At 40.5% G+C, this 16,968-nt stretch overlaps 1 protein-coding gene across 2 annotated transcripts in view; it reads left to right on the plus strand.

Annotated features, from left to right (window-relative positions):
- tln2a (talin 2a) overlaps positions 1-12,279 on the plus strand; it is a 104,188-nt gene extending 91,909 nt beyond the window's left edge. For both annotated transcript variants that reach the window (XM_061814475.1, XM_061814476.1), the window contains exons 50-58: positions 792-908; positions 1,841-2,026; positions 2,122-2,229; positions 2,618-2,723; positions 5,995-6,119; positions 8,805-8,993; positions 9,073-9,255; positions 9,669-9,794; positions 11,532-12,279. In XM_061814475.1, the coding sequence (XP_061670459.1) occupies positions 792-908; positions 1,841-2,026; positions 2,122-2,229; positions 2,618-2,723; positions 5,995-6,119; positions 8,805-8,993; positions 9,073-9,255; positions 9,669-9,794; positions 11,532-11,660 (1,269 nt within the window). In that variant the 3' untranslated portion in view covers positions 11,661-12,279. The remainder of the gene's footprint in view (positions 1-791; positions 909-1,840; positions 2,027-2,121; positions 2,230-2,617; positions 2,724-5,994; positions 6,120-8,804; positions 8,994-9,072; positions 9,256-9,668; positions 9,795-11,531) is intronic.
- The last annotated feature ends 4,689 nt before the right edge of the window (positions 12,280-16,968 follow it).

Consider the following 16,968-nt stretch of genomic DNA (forward strand, 5'->3'; position numbering starts at 1 on the left):
GCTCGATTGTCCCTATGCACACCCTGCTTTAAAGATTCAATTTGCCTTCATTTGTTAATGTCACATCGGTCTTTACTGCACGTCATCTTGTCTTCATAAAAGTGAATCCCACACGCCCCCTGTCGTATATTTAAGGTACTACAAGCCTTACTGATAAACCAAGCATGGTTGTGCACCAAAAAGTTGAAGTAACCAATCATACTGAATGTAAAGCAGGGAAGAAATCATAGTTTGATACACTCACTGGCTGCCACAATATTAGGTACCACATATTGAGATTCCGGGAAACATTTTGCATAATGTGACAGAGAAGGGAACTTCCAGAGTTCTCAGAGGAAATTCTGTTCCTCCATTCAGCATCTCAGAGGAGAAACCAGTGTGCCATCAACACTGTGTATAGTGGGGATGGGGCGCTCCTGACCTCAGCTCGGGAGATTGTTACTCGGCGGGGAGAATACATCAATGGGAACGTCAGGGACAGTGCCATAGGTGGTGGTCCACCATTTTAAGCAAGACTGGAGGGTGTGTTCCAACTACAGGGGGATGAAATTCCTCAGCCTCCCTGGTAAGGGCTATTCACGGGTCCGGGAGGGGAGGGTCCATTGAGAAGTCAAATATCAGATTCAGAAGGAGCACTGTGGTTATTCTGGCCACGGAACACGGGACTGTGCAGAAGAGATGGATGGCTTACATAAGATGTATTCTCTTCAAATCAATAGCGATTATTTTATGACCTGTTCTTTCGTCAGGCACAGTGCATGGGCTGTGGATGACTGACAATTTGCTTTCAGGTGATGGTGACCAACGTGACATCCCTGCTGAAGACGGTGAAGGCCGTGGAGGATGAAGCCACGCGAGGCACCAGAGCGCTTGAGGCCACCATCGAGTGCATCAAACAGGAAATGACGGTGAGATAAGACACATACCCTCGAACGGCTCTGTCAATAATGCTCGGATCATCAATCTCTGGAGGGATTAAACTCGAGCTGCATGATATTGAGGGGAAAAATATTTTCTTTCACGCTGAAATATCTATTGAGGCTTTAAAAAATCCAAGCTAACATCCACAACATGAAAACTATATTAGGTAATTAGGCAGGTTTCATAACATTACAGTTGATTGAGTGCATGTCAGTGCACCAACATTTGCAAAAGACACTACAATGTGACTATTGCGCACACATCCATTGCGACGGATTTGCTCAGATGATATACTGTATCATGCACCTCTAAATTAAACAGATGTTTGGAATCATAGCTTATTCCCTACTCCCGACTGTATGGGCTTTTTGTGTTTTGGACAATATCATTAGTCAAATGAAAAATGCAGTGGTGCCTTGAAATACAGGTGACCCAGTTTAAAAATGTTTCAGAATCAAGATACAAGTCCTTGTTCAGCCTGTTTTTTTTTGTTTGTTTGTTTGCTTTTTTGCTTTTATTTGCAAGGAAAAATTTTAGATGCAGTACAAATTCTCCATGGTGGCAGTGAACTCAACTCACTTCACACCAAGCCAAAGTTTAGCAGATAGCGACGTGTTTATTAGCACTCCCATTTGAAGTTTACTGTCGAATCAAATATTGCTATACAAAAAAGAGAACTCCACATATGGACACATTTCAAATATTTGGAAAAGGAAAGAAAAGATTGATGGATGTGGTGAGGGAGAACATGAGGACGGTGGGTGTTAGAGAGGAAGATGCACAAGATAGGCTTAGATGGAAAAAGATGACACGCTGTGGCGACCCCTAACGGGACAAGCCGAAAGGAAAAGAAGATATATCAATTCTGGTGTATTAGGTCTGTGGCGTGACATCTGTCTTCCTGCGTCATCATCCCAAGGTGTTCCAGTCCCGGGACCCTCCAAGCAAAACGACGACGCCCGAGGAGTTCATTCGCATAACCAAGGGCATCACCATGGCGACGGCCAAAGCCGTAGCTGCCGGCAACTCGGCCCGACAGGAGGATATCATCCACACGGCCAACCTGAGCCGCAAAGCCATTTCCGACATGCTCGCCAGCTGCAAGGTCCTTAAAGTTCAACACTTCACGGACGGTGAATTGATCAGTTGCTACAATCAATGTGACTTTTTTTTTTTTTTTTTTTTTTTTTTTAACTTCAGCAAGCGGCCTACCATCCTGATGTCCACGAGGAGGTGAAGAACAGGGCACTGAGATTTGGATCGGAGTGCACCACTGGTTACATTGATCTACTGGAACAAGTACTCATGGTGAGTGGTTTCTGTGTTGTAAATTCTTTTAGATATATTCAAGTGTTTGGACTCGCATTCGGCCTCTCGTGTTTCTGTAGCCCTATTCAGGTGGAGTTTAAGCATTGTAATTTCCCTTAATTTGTCAGGAAATTACATTTACTGCCAGTGGCATGGTAGAAACTGGTTTGTCCATCCGCCTCACAGTTCTGAGGACCTGGGTTCAAACCCTGGCCCCGTGCATGGGTTTTCTCTGGGTACTCTGATTTCCTCCCACATTCCAAAAGTATGCATGGTAGTTTATTGAAGCATGATTATTTTTGTAGGCTAAATTTCGGTTTCCATTTTTGTATTGTATCGCGTGCCCCCTTAGTGTGTTTACAGTCAAGGTCACTTTTTTCCTGTGTAGGTGTTACAGAGGCCCACCAATGAGCAGAAACAACAGCTGGCGGTGTGTTCAAAACGTGTGGCCGGCGCGGTCACAGAACTCATCCAGTCTGCCGAAGCCATGAAAGGTAATTTCGCCCACACAGACATATATAGTGCAATATTTATTGCTCAGATTTAGGAGAACAATGTTGTAACCTTGAGAAAGTGAAGACGCCGTGAGAATGAGGTTGCAATTCCTGTAGAAAGTCAATTTTATTGAATGCACATCCAAATACCAAGTAGCTGCGGCTATCCCTCTATTTCAAGGCCTGACAAAGAAAATCACATACTACATCAGAACTGTCAATTATGTATTATTCATATTTTGTTACAGTATTGACTGAACCCTAACTTGTTAATGCCAAATTGATACTTTTTTTTTTTTTTTTTCCAAGTCCAGCATTCCAACATGAACGGCCACCATCATGCTTGAGAGTGGCCAGTAAACTATTAATAAATGAATTGGGGGAAAAAAAAAAAATGGCATGTACTCGTTGACAAATTGCCCAACCTCCCGGCTTACTACTATTCGGTTGCTCTTGCGAAATGCTTGGTGCATACTATTTTGCACCGCTCCCAGCGAGTTACAGCTAGCTCGGTGAAAATTCACCTTGTGTCCAATGTGAACGCAGCATAGTTATCACCTCCATGGCAGCGAATAAATTTCACTTATCAAGTATTGTTATCACAAAATGATGAGGAGTAATTAAGAGGTGAAAAAATGAGAAGAGTAATGAGAATGAGAAGTGGTTATTTTTTCACATCGTTCTGGCTGGCTAAGCAACTTAAAAAAAATAAAAAAGAAAAATGGCAGGGAAATTAGTCAATGTCTTGAGAGAAAAATAATATGCAGCAATACAGTATACCATCTGAAAGTGGAAATGAATTATTACGTCACTGCAGAGGGGCCCATGAAGTCAAAAGTATACAGTAATATTAATAATGTTTAACCTTAACCTTTCGTCCCACGATGTGGAAATATGCAACGTTGCAGCAGCAATGATGGATACAGGAAATACAAAAATAGCAAGCCTGTGAAAACATTTGTGGAAGAAGTACACTGCACAAAGTAGAAACCCAAATTATTGTTATTAAATGCAATCCAATCTACGATAGTGTTATTTGTTTGCAAAGATCTGAATAGAATACATCTGAGTTTTAATTAGGATTTTTGAAATGGGATTAATCTGGTTAAATAGACTTACTTTCTTTGCTACAGTTGAAAACAGAATCAGTAAAGGCAAATGAATCTATTAATAAAGATATTTTTCATGATGGCAAAATCGAATCTCATATACTGCATTCCCCCATTACAAGGTCGATGTGATAAATACAGTACATTCCCCACTTTCATTTTTAAGATAAAGTAAATGTAAATATGACGCAAATGTGAGTCAAGTGACCATAAAGTGTGTAAATGTGTAATTTCTAACACAAATTATCTTATCTAGATGAAAATATATGTTCAACGGTTCCATAAAATGCATATTCTGTTTGATGTTTTTACCAAAAATATAAGTGTTTATGAATTAAAGTCCATGAACTTTGGCTTAGTTTCACTTACCTGCAAAACGACTCATTTAGTGGGCGGAACTCTGACATCCCAAAATCTGGGATGGGCTGTTTTGGAACGCCGATAAGATGGGAATCAATTTAGTGCCCAAACAAAAGGACAGGATACCGGCTTTCAGCATAAAGTTTTGCGGTTCTCCTCATGACATCTTGGAAAAATTGTGACAAACATGGGGTTTGGACGGGTCTGGGTACTGTCTGGTTATGGCATCAGTTTACCACGAGAAATTATATTTATGGTGAAGTAAATTATGACTAGCTATAGCTCTCAAATAAGCATGGCAACATTTTAAATGGATTACATTCTTTAAAATCCTTATTTGTGAAAATATACCAACTTTGACTACGTTATCGGCTTCTGTGTGTTTTGGTGCAATAATAAGCATTTTACACGCAAAGTAGTTGTCGCGTACCAAATCATTAAGTACACGGCGTTTGCATAATTTCAAAACAAGACAGAAAACTTCGTATATACATTCAGGATATCGAAGCCTTTACTATTTATCGATTTATGACTAACTAAATCAAACAAGAACTTCACAAATGCTTAAGAGTCGATATTTCCAACACGAGGCATATCCTACACGATGGGTCTGACTGCTTTCTCGGCTTCTTCGTGGGCAGCTACTTCGTCTGAATTTGAACGTGTGTGCTGTCTAACTGGCTCAAATTGATAACTTTTAATGCCTCCGTAAAACTCGTATTCCTCACCATCTTCGTCAGAATAATTTTCACCACTCGAATTATCGGAAAATTCATTGGCGTTCTTCCAGTGTGTTCCTGCGGGATCCATGTTGTTGTCACAACGTTCTACGTCACGCCCATGATCGGCTTTTTCCGCGACGTTTCCGTCCTTTTCTGGCGGATACAGGAATGTGCGATCATTTGTTGCCGATAATTAAAAAATACAAATGTTTCCTTCATAACGGATTTAAGATTCGTATTCAGCATAAAAACTGTATAATATTAGCAAAACGGTGCATTGGGGTCCTGGCATGAACTTTAACATGCTGTTTTTAAATGATTTCATTTATCAAGGGAAAAAAAAATGTTTAAAAAGTTACCAGAAAAATTAATTACCTCCTTTGTGACAACCACAGCGGCTCCAGTCGCAATGACACAAAACATGAAGAGCCTTTGGTTGTGGCCTCTAATTATCTATAGTTTGGACAAGGAGTGCAAAACAATATTGGGCAATGAGCCACAAGCTGCTTCACCAAATACAAATGACATAATGTGATCAGCAATAGTTACAATTATTGGGGCACGACTGCTTTCCTCTGTCCCCAGTATTTCTTTGGACTTGAGATATTTTGGAGTTGTTTTTAAACATTAACATTTCTCTTTTGCAGACCATTCTATTGATATTTGTCATTAACAACAGTTGTTGTGTATCATTTTAACAATTCCCTGAGACATTTTGTTAACCCTCCTGTCTTCCTCCTTTTGTCGCCACAGATGGAGGTAAGTTCGCATTGTTCCCCATTCCGTGACTGCTTTCACCAAATGCTCGAGGCTTTTTTTGTTGTTGTTGTTGTCGTCGTCTTTTGGCCGCTTACACAAATTAATTTCATCTCATCGCCAAGTCCAGCTGCTGCACGGAGTCCCATCTCCGTCCGTCCTGCTTTGTTTTCGGCATCATCACTTCATGTGTGTTGCAGTGATAGTGGCGCCCGGTGTGAAATGTGCCGATGCTCTCTTGTTGTGAGGCATGACCCGAAGACGCGATTGAGCTTTTATCGCAAGTGCGCGTTGTAACCGGGACATTCTCGTGGCTCGATCCAGGCTCCGAGTGGGTGGACCCAGAGGACCCGACTGTGATTGCGGAGACGGAGTTGCTCGGCGCGGCGGCGTCCATTGAGGCGGCCGCGAAGAAACTGGAGCAGCTCAAACCTCGGGCCAAGCCGAAGGTGAGGCGCCGCATGCGCGTGTGTAGAATGCACACCAAAAAATTCGAGCCGTTGGGCTTTTAGGGGAAATTTCTGGATGAACCTAAAATGTTCCGTTATTACCTTGACAGGTGAACTTAATTTGACCTTCTCTAAACGTTCGAATGCAAATGTCGAACTGTTTGTTTCAATGCAACTTTCTGTTCTCTAACAAGAAGCTCATTGGCAAATACTGTATATATAACATATAATATAATATTGAGTCCGTATTCCCCCTCCGAGTTGTCACTTGGAGTCAATGAGACGTCTTGGCTCCATCGAAGAGGCCTTAAAGCTGTTACACGCATGAAATTTAGCTTCCATAAAAATGGGGATACACAGTTTGTACTGTACATTTATAGTATTTATACATAATGGATATATATATATATGTATAATTTATGTATAATGAAAATGTAAGAAAATTAAATGCTAAACAAAAATAATTCTAATGAAAATCTATGATACCATTCATTGAATTACAATTAAATATGTATTATACATTATATCAGTGACTCTTAATATGTATGAAGTTGATATATTTTCTGATCCATTTCCTTCCACTTATCATTCATATTCCAGCCTGCATTTTAAACTGGAACATCCCAGTGCACAGTATAGAACATCAGTAAAAAGAAAAAAAAAATGGAAATAAAAAATTTTAAGTATAATGCTAGTAAGTAGAATATTTGGGTAATAGTCTTGTCCACTACAATTTTTTTTCGTCTATATCAAACTATTAAGGAATTAGTTTGGATTGTAGTTGCTAAAGTGTAAGCAATGGTGATTTAAAAAAAAAAAAAAAAGTGTTCCCAGGAATGCGAATGTTGTCTCTTGTTGTCTCCTCCCTGTTGACATATTGCCCACAAACCTCCAACCTCCAATTAGGGCCACCACTCGTTACTCGTTTTACGACCAAATTAATTTACTTCTGCTTGTCTATGAACCTTTTATTTTAATCCAACACGAGAATTGGCCCTATTGCCTTCTGCCATGTTTCACCCCCCTCCCCATCTTTCCATCTGTGGTAGACAGAGCTAAATCCCCTTGTTGTTCATACTTATGCACATTATAAATCCCACATCAAATCACCAAATCACCCAAAAAAAAAAACGGAAAAAAAAACCCACCTCTTCTTGTCTCCCTGCCTTGCCTGCCCCCGCCTCCGGAGGCCTCCTCTGCAGGGCTCTGTCTGATATGTTTGATATATTAGGTTGTTATTCAGTCCCAACTATATATCAAACATATTCCTACAGTGCCCTGCTCTGTCTACAGACTTGTGGTGCGTGTGCGTGTGCGTGTACGTGTATGTCTGTGTGTGTGTGTGTGTGTGTGTGTGTGTGTGCGCGCGTGTGTGTGTGTGTGTGTGTGTGTGTGTGTGTGTGGTGAGCGAGAGTGATTACATGTGCTATTAATCCACACACTTCACCTTAATACATTTTGATGTGGAGCCCCTGCAGCCTTTCTCTGAACAATACCGTTTCTTTGGCGTCGGTTTGCCGTGAGCGTAGACCTCCATCAAGACTTTCTTTGGATTTGCACCGGTTTTGTACACCTTCATAGACACTCAACCTCAGCATCATTCAGTATTTTGATTTAGATAAATAAATGATTCATAAATGAATGGTAAATAAATGATCCATTAAGGAAGATGTCAAAAACAACCAAAGAAGGAACAGAATGGTCATTAAGATGAATACGATCATTTTGAATGAATAAATGAAAATTTAAAATTCTGGTTTCTTTTTCATGTGGAAAAAATACAATTTCTAGTATGTATTATTAGTTTGTTTATTTCAAGAGGGCGTTGAAACCTTGGAGTCATGCAGGCACATGCAAAACATGCAGGAGACCGCTTCTATGAAAACAGACACACAGACCTTGATTTTGGTATATATATGTATATATATAGACACAGGGTGTCACAAAATAATGTATCCACACTTTAAATGTTATTTGTAAATTCTTTTACATGTTAAAAATTATTGGAATTGTAATAAACATCACATTATTTAAAGTGTGTATACATTTTTTGGGACACCCTGTGTGTATATGTGTGTTTATTTAAATATATATATTTATGAATGTTCATGCTTAAAACAAAATTCAAATTACATCACAATAACATAATTATAATTACCTGAAAATCTCAATAAACTCACTGAAGTTGTTTTAAAAAAAAAAAAAACGGGGTAGGCATCTATAAATTAAAACAAAATCAAACCATCATAGTCATATAGAGGAAAATGTTCAAAATATATTAGTAAAATACAGCTACATTTTCCTCCCAAAAACTCAAAAGATAGTTTGGTGTCATCCTCCTCCATAACGAACAATAAATAACATACAATCGACATTTGATGTAGCATCAAATTTTACACCTTCATCAAGGCGCACTTACTGTATATAACATTCTTACATTATTCTTGGGGAAATTTCGGAAAATCTCTTCCAAGTACTCACATTAAAATTGGGATGAAAGCATAGTGGAAGTAAGCGTAGACAACTTTCGCCCGTGTTTGCTGCGAAAAAATACTCTGACTGGTGCTTTAATACCAGGATGTTGATTTACGTGTGAGGGGGCAGTCAGGGTGGCGAGCGGTACACAAGTATACACAGTAGTTGACAAATATTGAATGGGAAGGTGTTGTTCTTGTTTTCCCTCAGCTGGCGGACGAAAGTTTGAATTTCGAGGAGCAGATCCTGGAGGCGGCCAAGTCCATCGCCGCCGCCACCAGCGCCCTGGTCAAATCCGCCTCGGCCGCCCAGAGGGAGCTGGTGGCTCAGGGCAAAGTGGGCTCCATCCCGGCCAACGCCGTCGACGACGGACAGTGGTCTCAGGGGCTCATCTCGGCCGTGAGTGCGGCGGAACCTTTTTGATTCACTTTGACGCTTTCTAGACACGATGGCTGACAAAACGTGCGCCTTCTCCCAGGCACGTATGGTGGCGGCAGCCACGAGCAACCTGTGCGAGGCAGCTAACGCGTCCGTGCAAGGCCACGCCAGCGAGGAGAAGCTCATCTCCTCGGCCAAGCAGGTGGCCGCCTCCACTGCGCAGCTGCTGGTGGCCTGCAAGGTCAAGGCTGACCAAGACTCTGAAGCCATGAGAAGACTGCAGGTGCACATTTCAGATAGTTGTTGACTTCAGTTTCTGGTTTTTTTTTTTTTTTTTTTTTTTTGGGGGGGTGGTATTTAGTTACTCAACTGGTTACTTGCTGACCTTTCTAATTATTCCATGGAGTCTCCCTTATTTTATTATTTTTATTCATTTGTTCATCTATTTATCTGCAAAGTGTGCTAGCAAACATGTTCAAGCCCTCCCAGTATTCCCTGGATACTCATTTTACTTCTTTCTCACAATTCTCCCAATTTTTGCAGGGTGCTTACTCACACACATCTGCCTAACCTCCCAATATTATGTTGTTACGTTACATACTGTACGATGCTTTAAAGTATCCGTGGAATAATAGTGTGCAAGGTTTTTGTACTTCCGGCTCACCTATGTGATGGTCCTATTACGTGTTCAACCAGATTGCTGGCAATGCAGTGAAGAAGGCGTCCGATAATCTGGTGAGAGCCGCCCAAAAGGCAGCGTTTGACAAAGCTGACGAAGACAATGTGGTGGTCAAGACCAAGTTCGTGGGAGGGATTGCTCAGGTAAATAATTTGAAAGGCCCTGGGTCAATTTTGTGGTATCGCTGATTGATTATTAGTAGGAGTAGGAGTCTGTTGTCAACTGTTACTCTTCATTGACAAGGAATCAAAGTAAATCAAGTGTTTCGTAATTTAAAAGGATTATTGTATGCTTGAATTGTTTTGTTATTGTCTTGTGACATTAGCAGGCTTTTTTATCTCGATAAATGCATTGGTTGTGATTTGTAGTAGCATATTCCAGACGTGTGTCAAGACAGAAAAGAAAACCACATCCATCTGCCCAAATCAAAATGAACAGAACAGTACTATTCTACTCCAGTCCTCTAGGGGCCAGCAGTGCTCTTTACAAAGTAGCAGATGACTGCTATACAGCAAACCTTTCTTTACATTTTTTTACCACAGTGCAGACAGTTCCATCTGGTTGGTCACTGCCGCTACCTGGCCCAATAAGCATTGGCCAAGCAGTACTTTTTTTTCTTTTTTAATTTAACCACCATTTTTCCTTTTTTTTTTTTTTTTTTAAACATCTGCATTCGTTTCTCTTTCAATAAGAATTATTAATCGCTTTTTTTACATCCCCCTTTTCTGTGAATAATACACATTTTTTTATTTGTAGAAGCATATTTTTTTTCTTAACTTCTGCATGGGAGGGAATCCTTTGACATCTTTCTGATCCTTTACCCAAATATTTACCGTAATTTCCGGCCTACAGAGCGCACGGGATTATAAGCCTCACCCAGTACACTTGTAAATGAAATACCATTTGGTAGATACATAAGACGCACCTGTGTAAAAGCCGCAAGTGACCATTTTGAAACACGAGATATTTACAAAGAAAGACGATACACAGAGTTTTCAAAGTTTTAATACCCTATCTTATCTTAGCATAGCAACAACACAGTAGCACGATCAGGGCTGGTTAAAAAAAAAAAAAAAAAAAAAAAAAAAGATACCTAAATCACTGAGACGCTGCAGAAACAAGCTAGTGCAGCGCTAATTTTCCGCGGTGCTAATGTTAGCGAGGTGCTAACAGGGTCGTTTAAAAAAAAAAAAAAAAAAACATACCGGTAAAAATCACTGCGATGAAGCAGTCACACAGAAGCAACAAGCTAGCACAGCGTTAACAGGGCCGGACCGGTAAAAGTCACTTCCTCAGCACATATATTCCACCGGTCTCACTCTTACCGTTTCCCCTCGAGTGCCCCCTTGCGGCCGTTAGAAAAAATGCACAAATTAGCCGCATCACCGCATAAAGCGCAGGGATGAAAGCATGTGATAAAAGTCGCTGCTTATAGGCCGGGAATTACGGTAACGCGGGTATGTGTAAATTCAATATTTTTGAAATGCTTTATAAAAACAAATAGGGGGTGGGAGGTCCAGTTTATGTATTTGTGTATTAAAAACTTAAATATATGTAAAAGTAAGGGGGAAACATTCATTTGAAATTTGGCATTTTTTTAAACAGTTTTATAATTAAAACGCCTACTTTTTTACAATAGGAATAGAGACGATACCACAGTCAGTATTCTGCAAGTATTTTTTTAAACCATTTTCTTTAAAAAATATATTTTTGTCCATTTTTTTCCCCGTCTTTTCAACTGCTGCTCCAAATACGTGTGCAGGTACAAGGTTTATTGATTTATTGCCACATTAGACTTTGCATTATTCTTTCCTCACCCGATTGAAGAAAGGCGTAGCGTGACAAATGCCTCAAAGTTTATTCGTCGTTGGCCCGTGCAGATCATCGCGGCCCAGGAGGAGATGCTGAGGAAGGAACGGGAGCTGGAGGAAGCCCGCAAGAAGCTGGCCCAGATCCGGCAGCAGCAGTACAAGTTTTTGCCGAGCGAACTGCGCGAGGACAACAATTAAAACAAGGACACAAGCGGCTTGCTCTTGAAAAATCTCCTCTGCTGTGAGACTTATTTGAAGCAAAGAGTCCCGGGTGGTCTTGAAACGACTTTTGGGACAGAAACATCGCGATTGTGTGTGTCCCCCACGCGACAACGTAGCTACTTGGACCGATCTCAAACCGAATGTGAAATGTTTCATTCATAAACGATTGTTTACCTGCATTGAGACGCTAACAATGTTGTCTGAATGTCTATTAATGGCCGTGAGAAGTCACGTGACCCCATCACCGAAAGATGGTTTTACATTTACGTGTCTGTCGCTGTAAATTTGACTCATGGACTTTTTTTAACATGGTCAGTAATCTTCTGCATGTTTGTATTCGACCTTGAATCTACAGTGTGCAGCCTCTCAAGACTCAAAGGCCACATATCGAGACTATGGAAGGAATATTTATTTTTAGTGTAAGTTTTTTTTTTTTTTTATGAGCAGAAATCTTAACACCTTCAGGCTCTTTTCACACTTCGGGGAAATGAATTTGATGCAATAACGAGGATGGTGCTGTAGAGAGCAGCGTCGGTGTCCTATGTAGATCAATGCAAAGAATGAATACAGTAATAATAAAGATGTTTATTTTTGCTTCCGCCGCGAAATTATTTCTTGAATTGGCTGATAACACCTCAAAGCACAACTTTTTTATTTATAAAGAGAAAAAAAAAAGGATTTGATTTACTCTACGACGTCATGTGAGACAAATATAGGAGACATCGTGACAGTAATTAACACGGTTCTGCAGCATGGATTGAAAATAGTCAATCTTTATTATTTTTTTACTGAAGGGTGTGGCTTTTCTGAATATACTACCTGCAATAGATGAGCCCTTTATTTACCAAAATGTGATTGTAGTGGCTTTCTGCCTTACTTTATGACCTGTATTACAGCATACCATACATTGAATCAGGTTAGTGCATGGCTTCATGTGCATCATATCATATTTCAAACCTATGGCACGTACAAATACTTCTATGTAACTTAAAATTGGCATTTTAGGATGAATGGAGGTTTTTTTGTATTTTGTGTGAGTTTTCTTATTAGTGCCTTAGTCCGTAGCCAACACATTGGTTTGTGTGTGCGTGAGCGGAAGCACAAACGCATTTTGGGCAATGGAGCTTCTCATTTGTTGTTATTGTGGCTGTTAGCATTGTTATAATTGTCGTCATTATGAAACATCAAAACGGGGACAATAGAGCTGGCTCACTGCATTTGCACGTTTCTCATAATTCTGTTAGAAGGGATGATGAAATGAGTTCACAGCATTTTCACAGTGGGTCTTGTTCATTTTTGAATCGTGCAAAGCATTTCCAAGGGGATGATAAAAACTAACCCGAGGTTTTTTTTTTTTTTTTTTTTTAAGAGCATGATATTATTGCATAACAGTTCATAATTGTGACGCATTTAAAGGGCATTTTAGGGCAAAATGGAATTGTTCACTGCATTTTTATGAAGTGGGCTCTGATCATGCTGAAAAATTTGAAGCCCTCCCTGAGGGATGATATAATTGGATTCACTGTAGTAAAATGTTTCTCAAGATTCTGACTCATATCAGGTCACTTTAAGGAATGACAGAACTGGTCGTCCTGCATTTTCTCATCATTGTGACACATTTAAAAGCCTTTTTGAGGGATGTTAGTGCTGTTTCACTGCAGGCCTTTTTCTTCAGATGACAACTGGATCTGGCGCGTACTCCTTGGATTTAAATCCAACAAGAAACTGGATTTGTGTGTCCATCAAAACCCCCTTTTAAAAATGTGTTTTAAATTGTCGATTTATGAATGGATAGGCTTTTTCCCCCCATCTTCACCTATGTAAGAAGCTACGTGACATAAGTGTTTTATGTCACCATTAGAATGTTGTGAGACGTGTTACAGATGTTGTAAGTGTTACTCTTAAAAGATAGACGATAAAGACATATAAGAGATATTTATCCGGCCACGACAAAATTATTATTTTTTTGTATTTACTGCAAATAAAGTGTTGCATTGTCTGACATTCTTGTGTGTGAGCATGATGATTTACTTCCGTGTTTTATGGTACAGGCATCCAAATGTCAGGAAAAGCAAATTCATACTTCAGGTTAATTGGAGGCGCATGCGTCTTAACGTGATTGGTCACACAGCCATAGCACCAATATTATTTTTACTTCTCAGTGATTTATTTATTACGTTTTGCAGGTATTGGTCACTGTTAGAGTGAAAAAAGTTTTGAAGTGATCTTTTTTTTAAATCGCTGGCATTTGATAGGTCCAATTGCAGGTTGGATGATTATATTTTCCCCCCATCTGGTTCGATGATTATCACTTTTCTTCTTCACCATAGTTGGTCCTCTTCTATCGTAGCACCATTTGGGGGGAACACTTGGGGTTTAGCTCTGTCATCCATCCATTTTCTTAGCCACTTATCCTCACAAGGCTCGCAGGGAGTGTTCGAGCCTATCCCAGCTGTCAACGAGCTGGAGGCGGAGTACACCCTGAAATGTAACCTCTTGCAGGGTCATAATTTAAATGGAAACTTTAATTTTTGTAACTTTGGCAGATTTTTCCACAATAGTCATCTTTTCATTTTACTACACGGCTTATCCTCAATAGGATCATGGGTGAGGTGGGGTCTATCATAGTTGACTTTGGCAAAGAGGTGGGGTGGACCCTGGACTGGTCATCAGCCAATCGCAGAGCACATATATATGTCCGACCATTCACACCTATGGAGGGGTGTCAAATTCATTTTTGTCACGGGCCACATCGTAGCTACGGTTTCCCTCAGAGGGCCGTTATGACTAAAACCATAATCTTTAATCGCCTCATCACATTTACTTTCGTCTTGAATCAAAGATCAAGTGTAATGGGGTTTTTCAACATTGTTCATGTTTGCTAACACAAAAATACTTATGTCTCAATGTTATCATTTATGATACGTGACTTTGAAATTTTGGTACAGATTTTCACAAGAATCATGGAAGTACACGAGGATGATTTACCTCCACGGGCCACATAAAATCATGCGGCGGGCCGGATCTGGCCCCCGGGCTTTGAGTTTCACACCTGTGATTTAGAGTTTTCATTGAACGTACGTGCATGTTTTTGAATGTGGCAAAAAGCCCACCAACCAACATATTTTATATATTTCACTAGTTGTCCTGCATTGGCTCAATCGCATGTCCTAATGTTCCCAATTTAACGGCCTGTGATTCCATTCGCAATTATTGCTCTTCTAATTTCTCTTTAATAAATATTGAAACCCAAAATAATTTCTCACATTTGTTCCCACTGGATCACGATGTATGTTACTGTTCTTAACGTCCGAGCGGAGAACAGAGAGGTTGCGTTCCATCGGGTCAGCAATTAATGAGCGCTCCTTTTTAAGTGGGCTTTGGTGTCAGAACAAGATGGCATTTCTTAGTCAGCAGTAAACCGCAACGCCGTATGCAGGCCCGCCCGCCCGTCTAAATTTGTGCGCTACTAAAATTTGAGCAGGCGACGTAGACTACGGCCACCACCAGCTGTTCCTTGTCCCCCTTTTAGATATAGAATCCCTTTTAGCGCATACTCTGTTATGGTCACATTTACGAACCACTGAAATCGGATCTTTAAGCATTTTAAATGTTTATACGAGTAGACATATCTATATCTACGATCTTGGTTTAACTGAAACAACATTGAATGTCATCCTAAAACCAACTGCAATAAAAGTCTGTAAGGTGACAAAAAATGTATTTGAATTATTGACTGTTATGTGGGGCAGCACGGTGGATCAGCTGATAAAGCGTTGGCCCCACAGTTCTGAGGTCCTGGGTTCAATCCCAGACCCGCCTGTGTGGAGTCTGCATGTTCTCCCCGTGCCTGCGTGGGTTTCCTCCAGGCACTCCGTTTTCCTCCCACATTCCAAAAACGTGCAACCTTAATTAGACACTCGAAATTGGCCCTAGGTATGATTGTGAGTGCGACTGTTTGTCTCAATGTGCCCTGCGATTGGCTGGCAACCAATTCAGGGTGTACCCAGCCTCCTGCCCGTTGACAGCTGGGATAGGCTCCAGCAATCCCCGCGACCCTCGTGAGGATAAGCGGCAAAGAAAATGGATGGATGGACTGCTATGTGTGGCTGTTGAAAAGGACGCAGTAGGGTGACATAATGGTGACAGTTGACGCTCTTGGAAAAGAAAAACACTAAGGAAAAGACATCAGGTCAGACCACCAAACTGAGACTGCAGTCCAGATGACTGACTGGATCGTAAAGAACTGACGGGACACTTGTTGGGATATACCCATGAATTTCCAGTTGTATTCCTGTCAGCAAACGTGCCTTTTTAGTTGGACATTCTAGCTTTCCAATGTGTCATGTATTCATTGTAGTTACTGCTGCTAATGTCAGCCATTTTTTGTGTATGATAATCTAGATTTGCAGATAAATCCCCCTCTGTGGTTCACACCAGCGGTCAGGAAGCTACTGTTACCTCACCATGTGCTCCTCTTGGCCCAGACTGGGTGTGAGACAGCTGCATTGGTGGCAGTGGCCTTGTGAATTATCAAACGGGCCTTAGTTGGGGGGGGGGGGGGGGTTAAGAGGTGGGGGACTGTTGAAAAGCCAAAAGCCACTGGATCCATGGTGGCCAATTAAAGAGTTTGGGCTGCAGTACAGAAAGACGCTGGGACAAGATGATGATGATCCTCCACGGGGAGACCAAAGCCCGTCCGGTGTTAGTCGGAATGTTAAAGTAAGCCAGCCAAGAGCTGTCCAAATGATCCCTGGAACACAAACACAAACTGCCAGGAGCTAACGTGACACCCCACACACAGGGGGGTCCAACTTCCACACCGGATTTATTCAATCAGATAGATTTGCTTTGCATGAATAGTTCACAAGCACGGGATACCCAGACGGGACTTTATCTCTCATGGGTGTCGAACGCAAGTGATTAGATTAGATAGATAGATAGATAGATAGATAGATAGATAGATAGATAGATAGATAGATAGATAGATAGATAGATAGATAGATAGATAGATAGATAGATAGATAGATAGATAGATAGATAGATAGATAGATAGATAGATTGATAGATAGATAGATCAGGCAAGATCAGATCTAGATATAATAAAGAGATACAATATAAATCGATGCCTTCTCATTAATATATTAGTTATATCTGTTTAGTAAATTTTAGTAATTTTTTTTATAAAGCTGAGAAAGTCGTTTGATACAATACATGGACAATATTTGCTTTGAAAGTCACTTAAAATTAAGTTTAAACTTTTTTTCCCCCAAATATAAAAACA

Source organism: Syngnathoides biaculeatus, chromosome 3 (genome assembly GCF_019802595.1).
Source record: "Syngnathoides biaculeatus isolate LvHL_M chromosome 3, ASM1980259v1, whole genome shotgun sequence".
In the NCBI taxonomy this organism is placed as follows: Eukaryota; Metazoa; Chordata; class Actinopteri; order Syngnathiformes; family Syngnathidae; genus Syngnathoides; species Syngnathoides biaculeatus.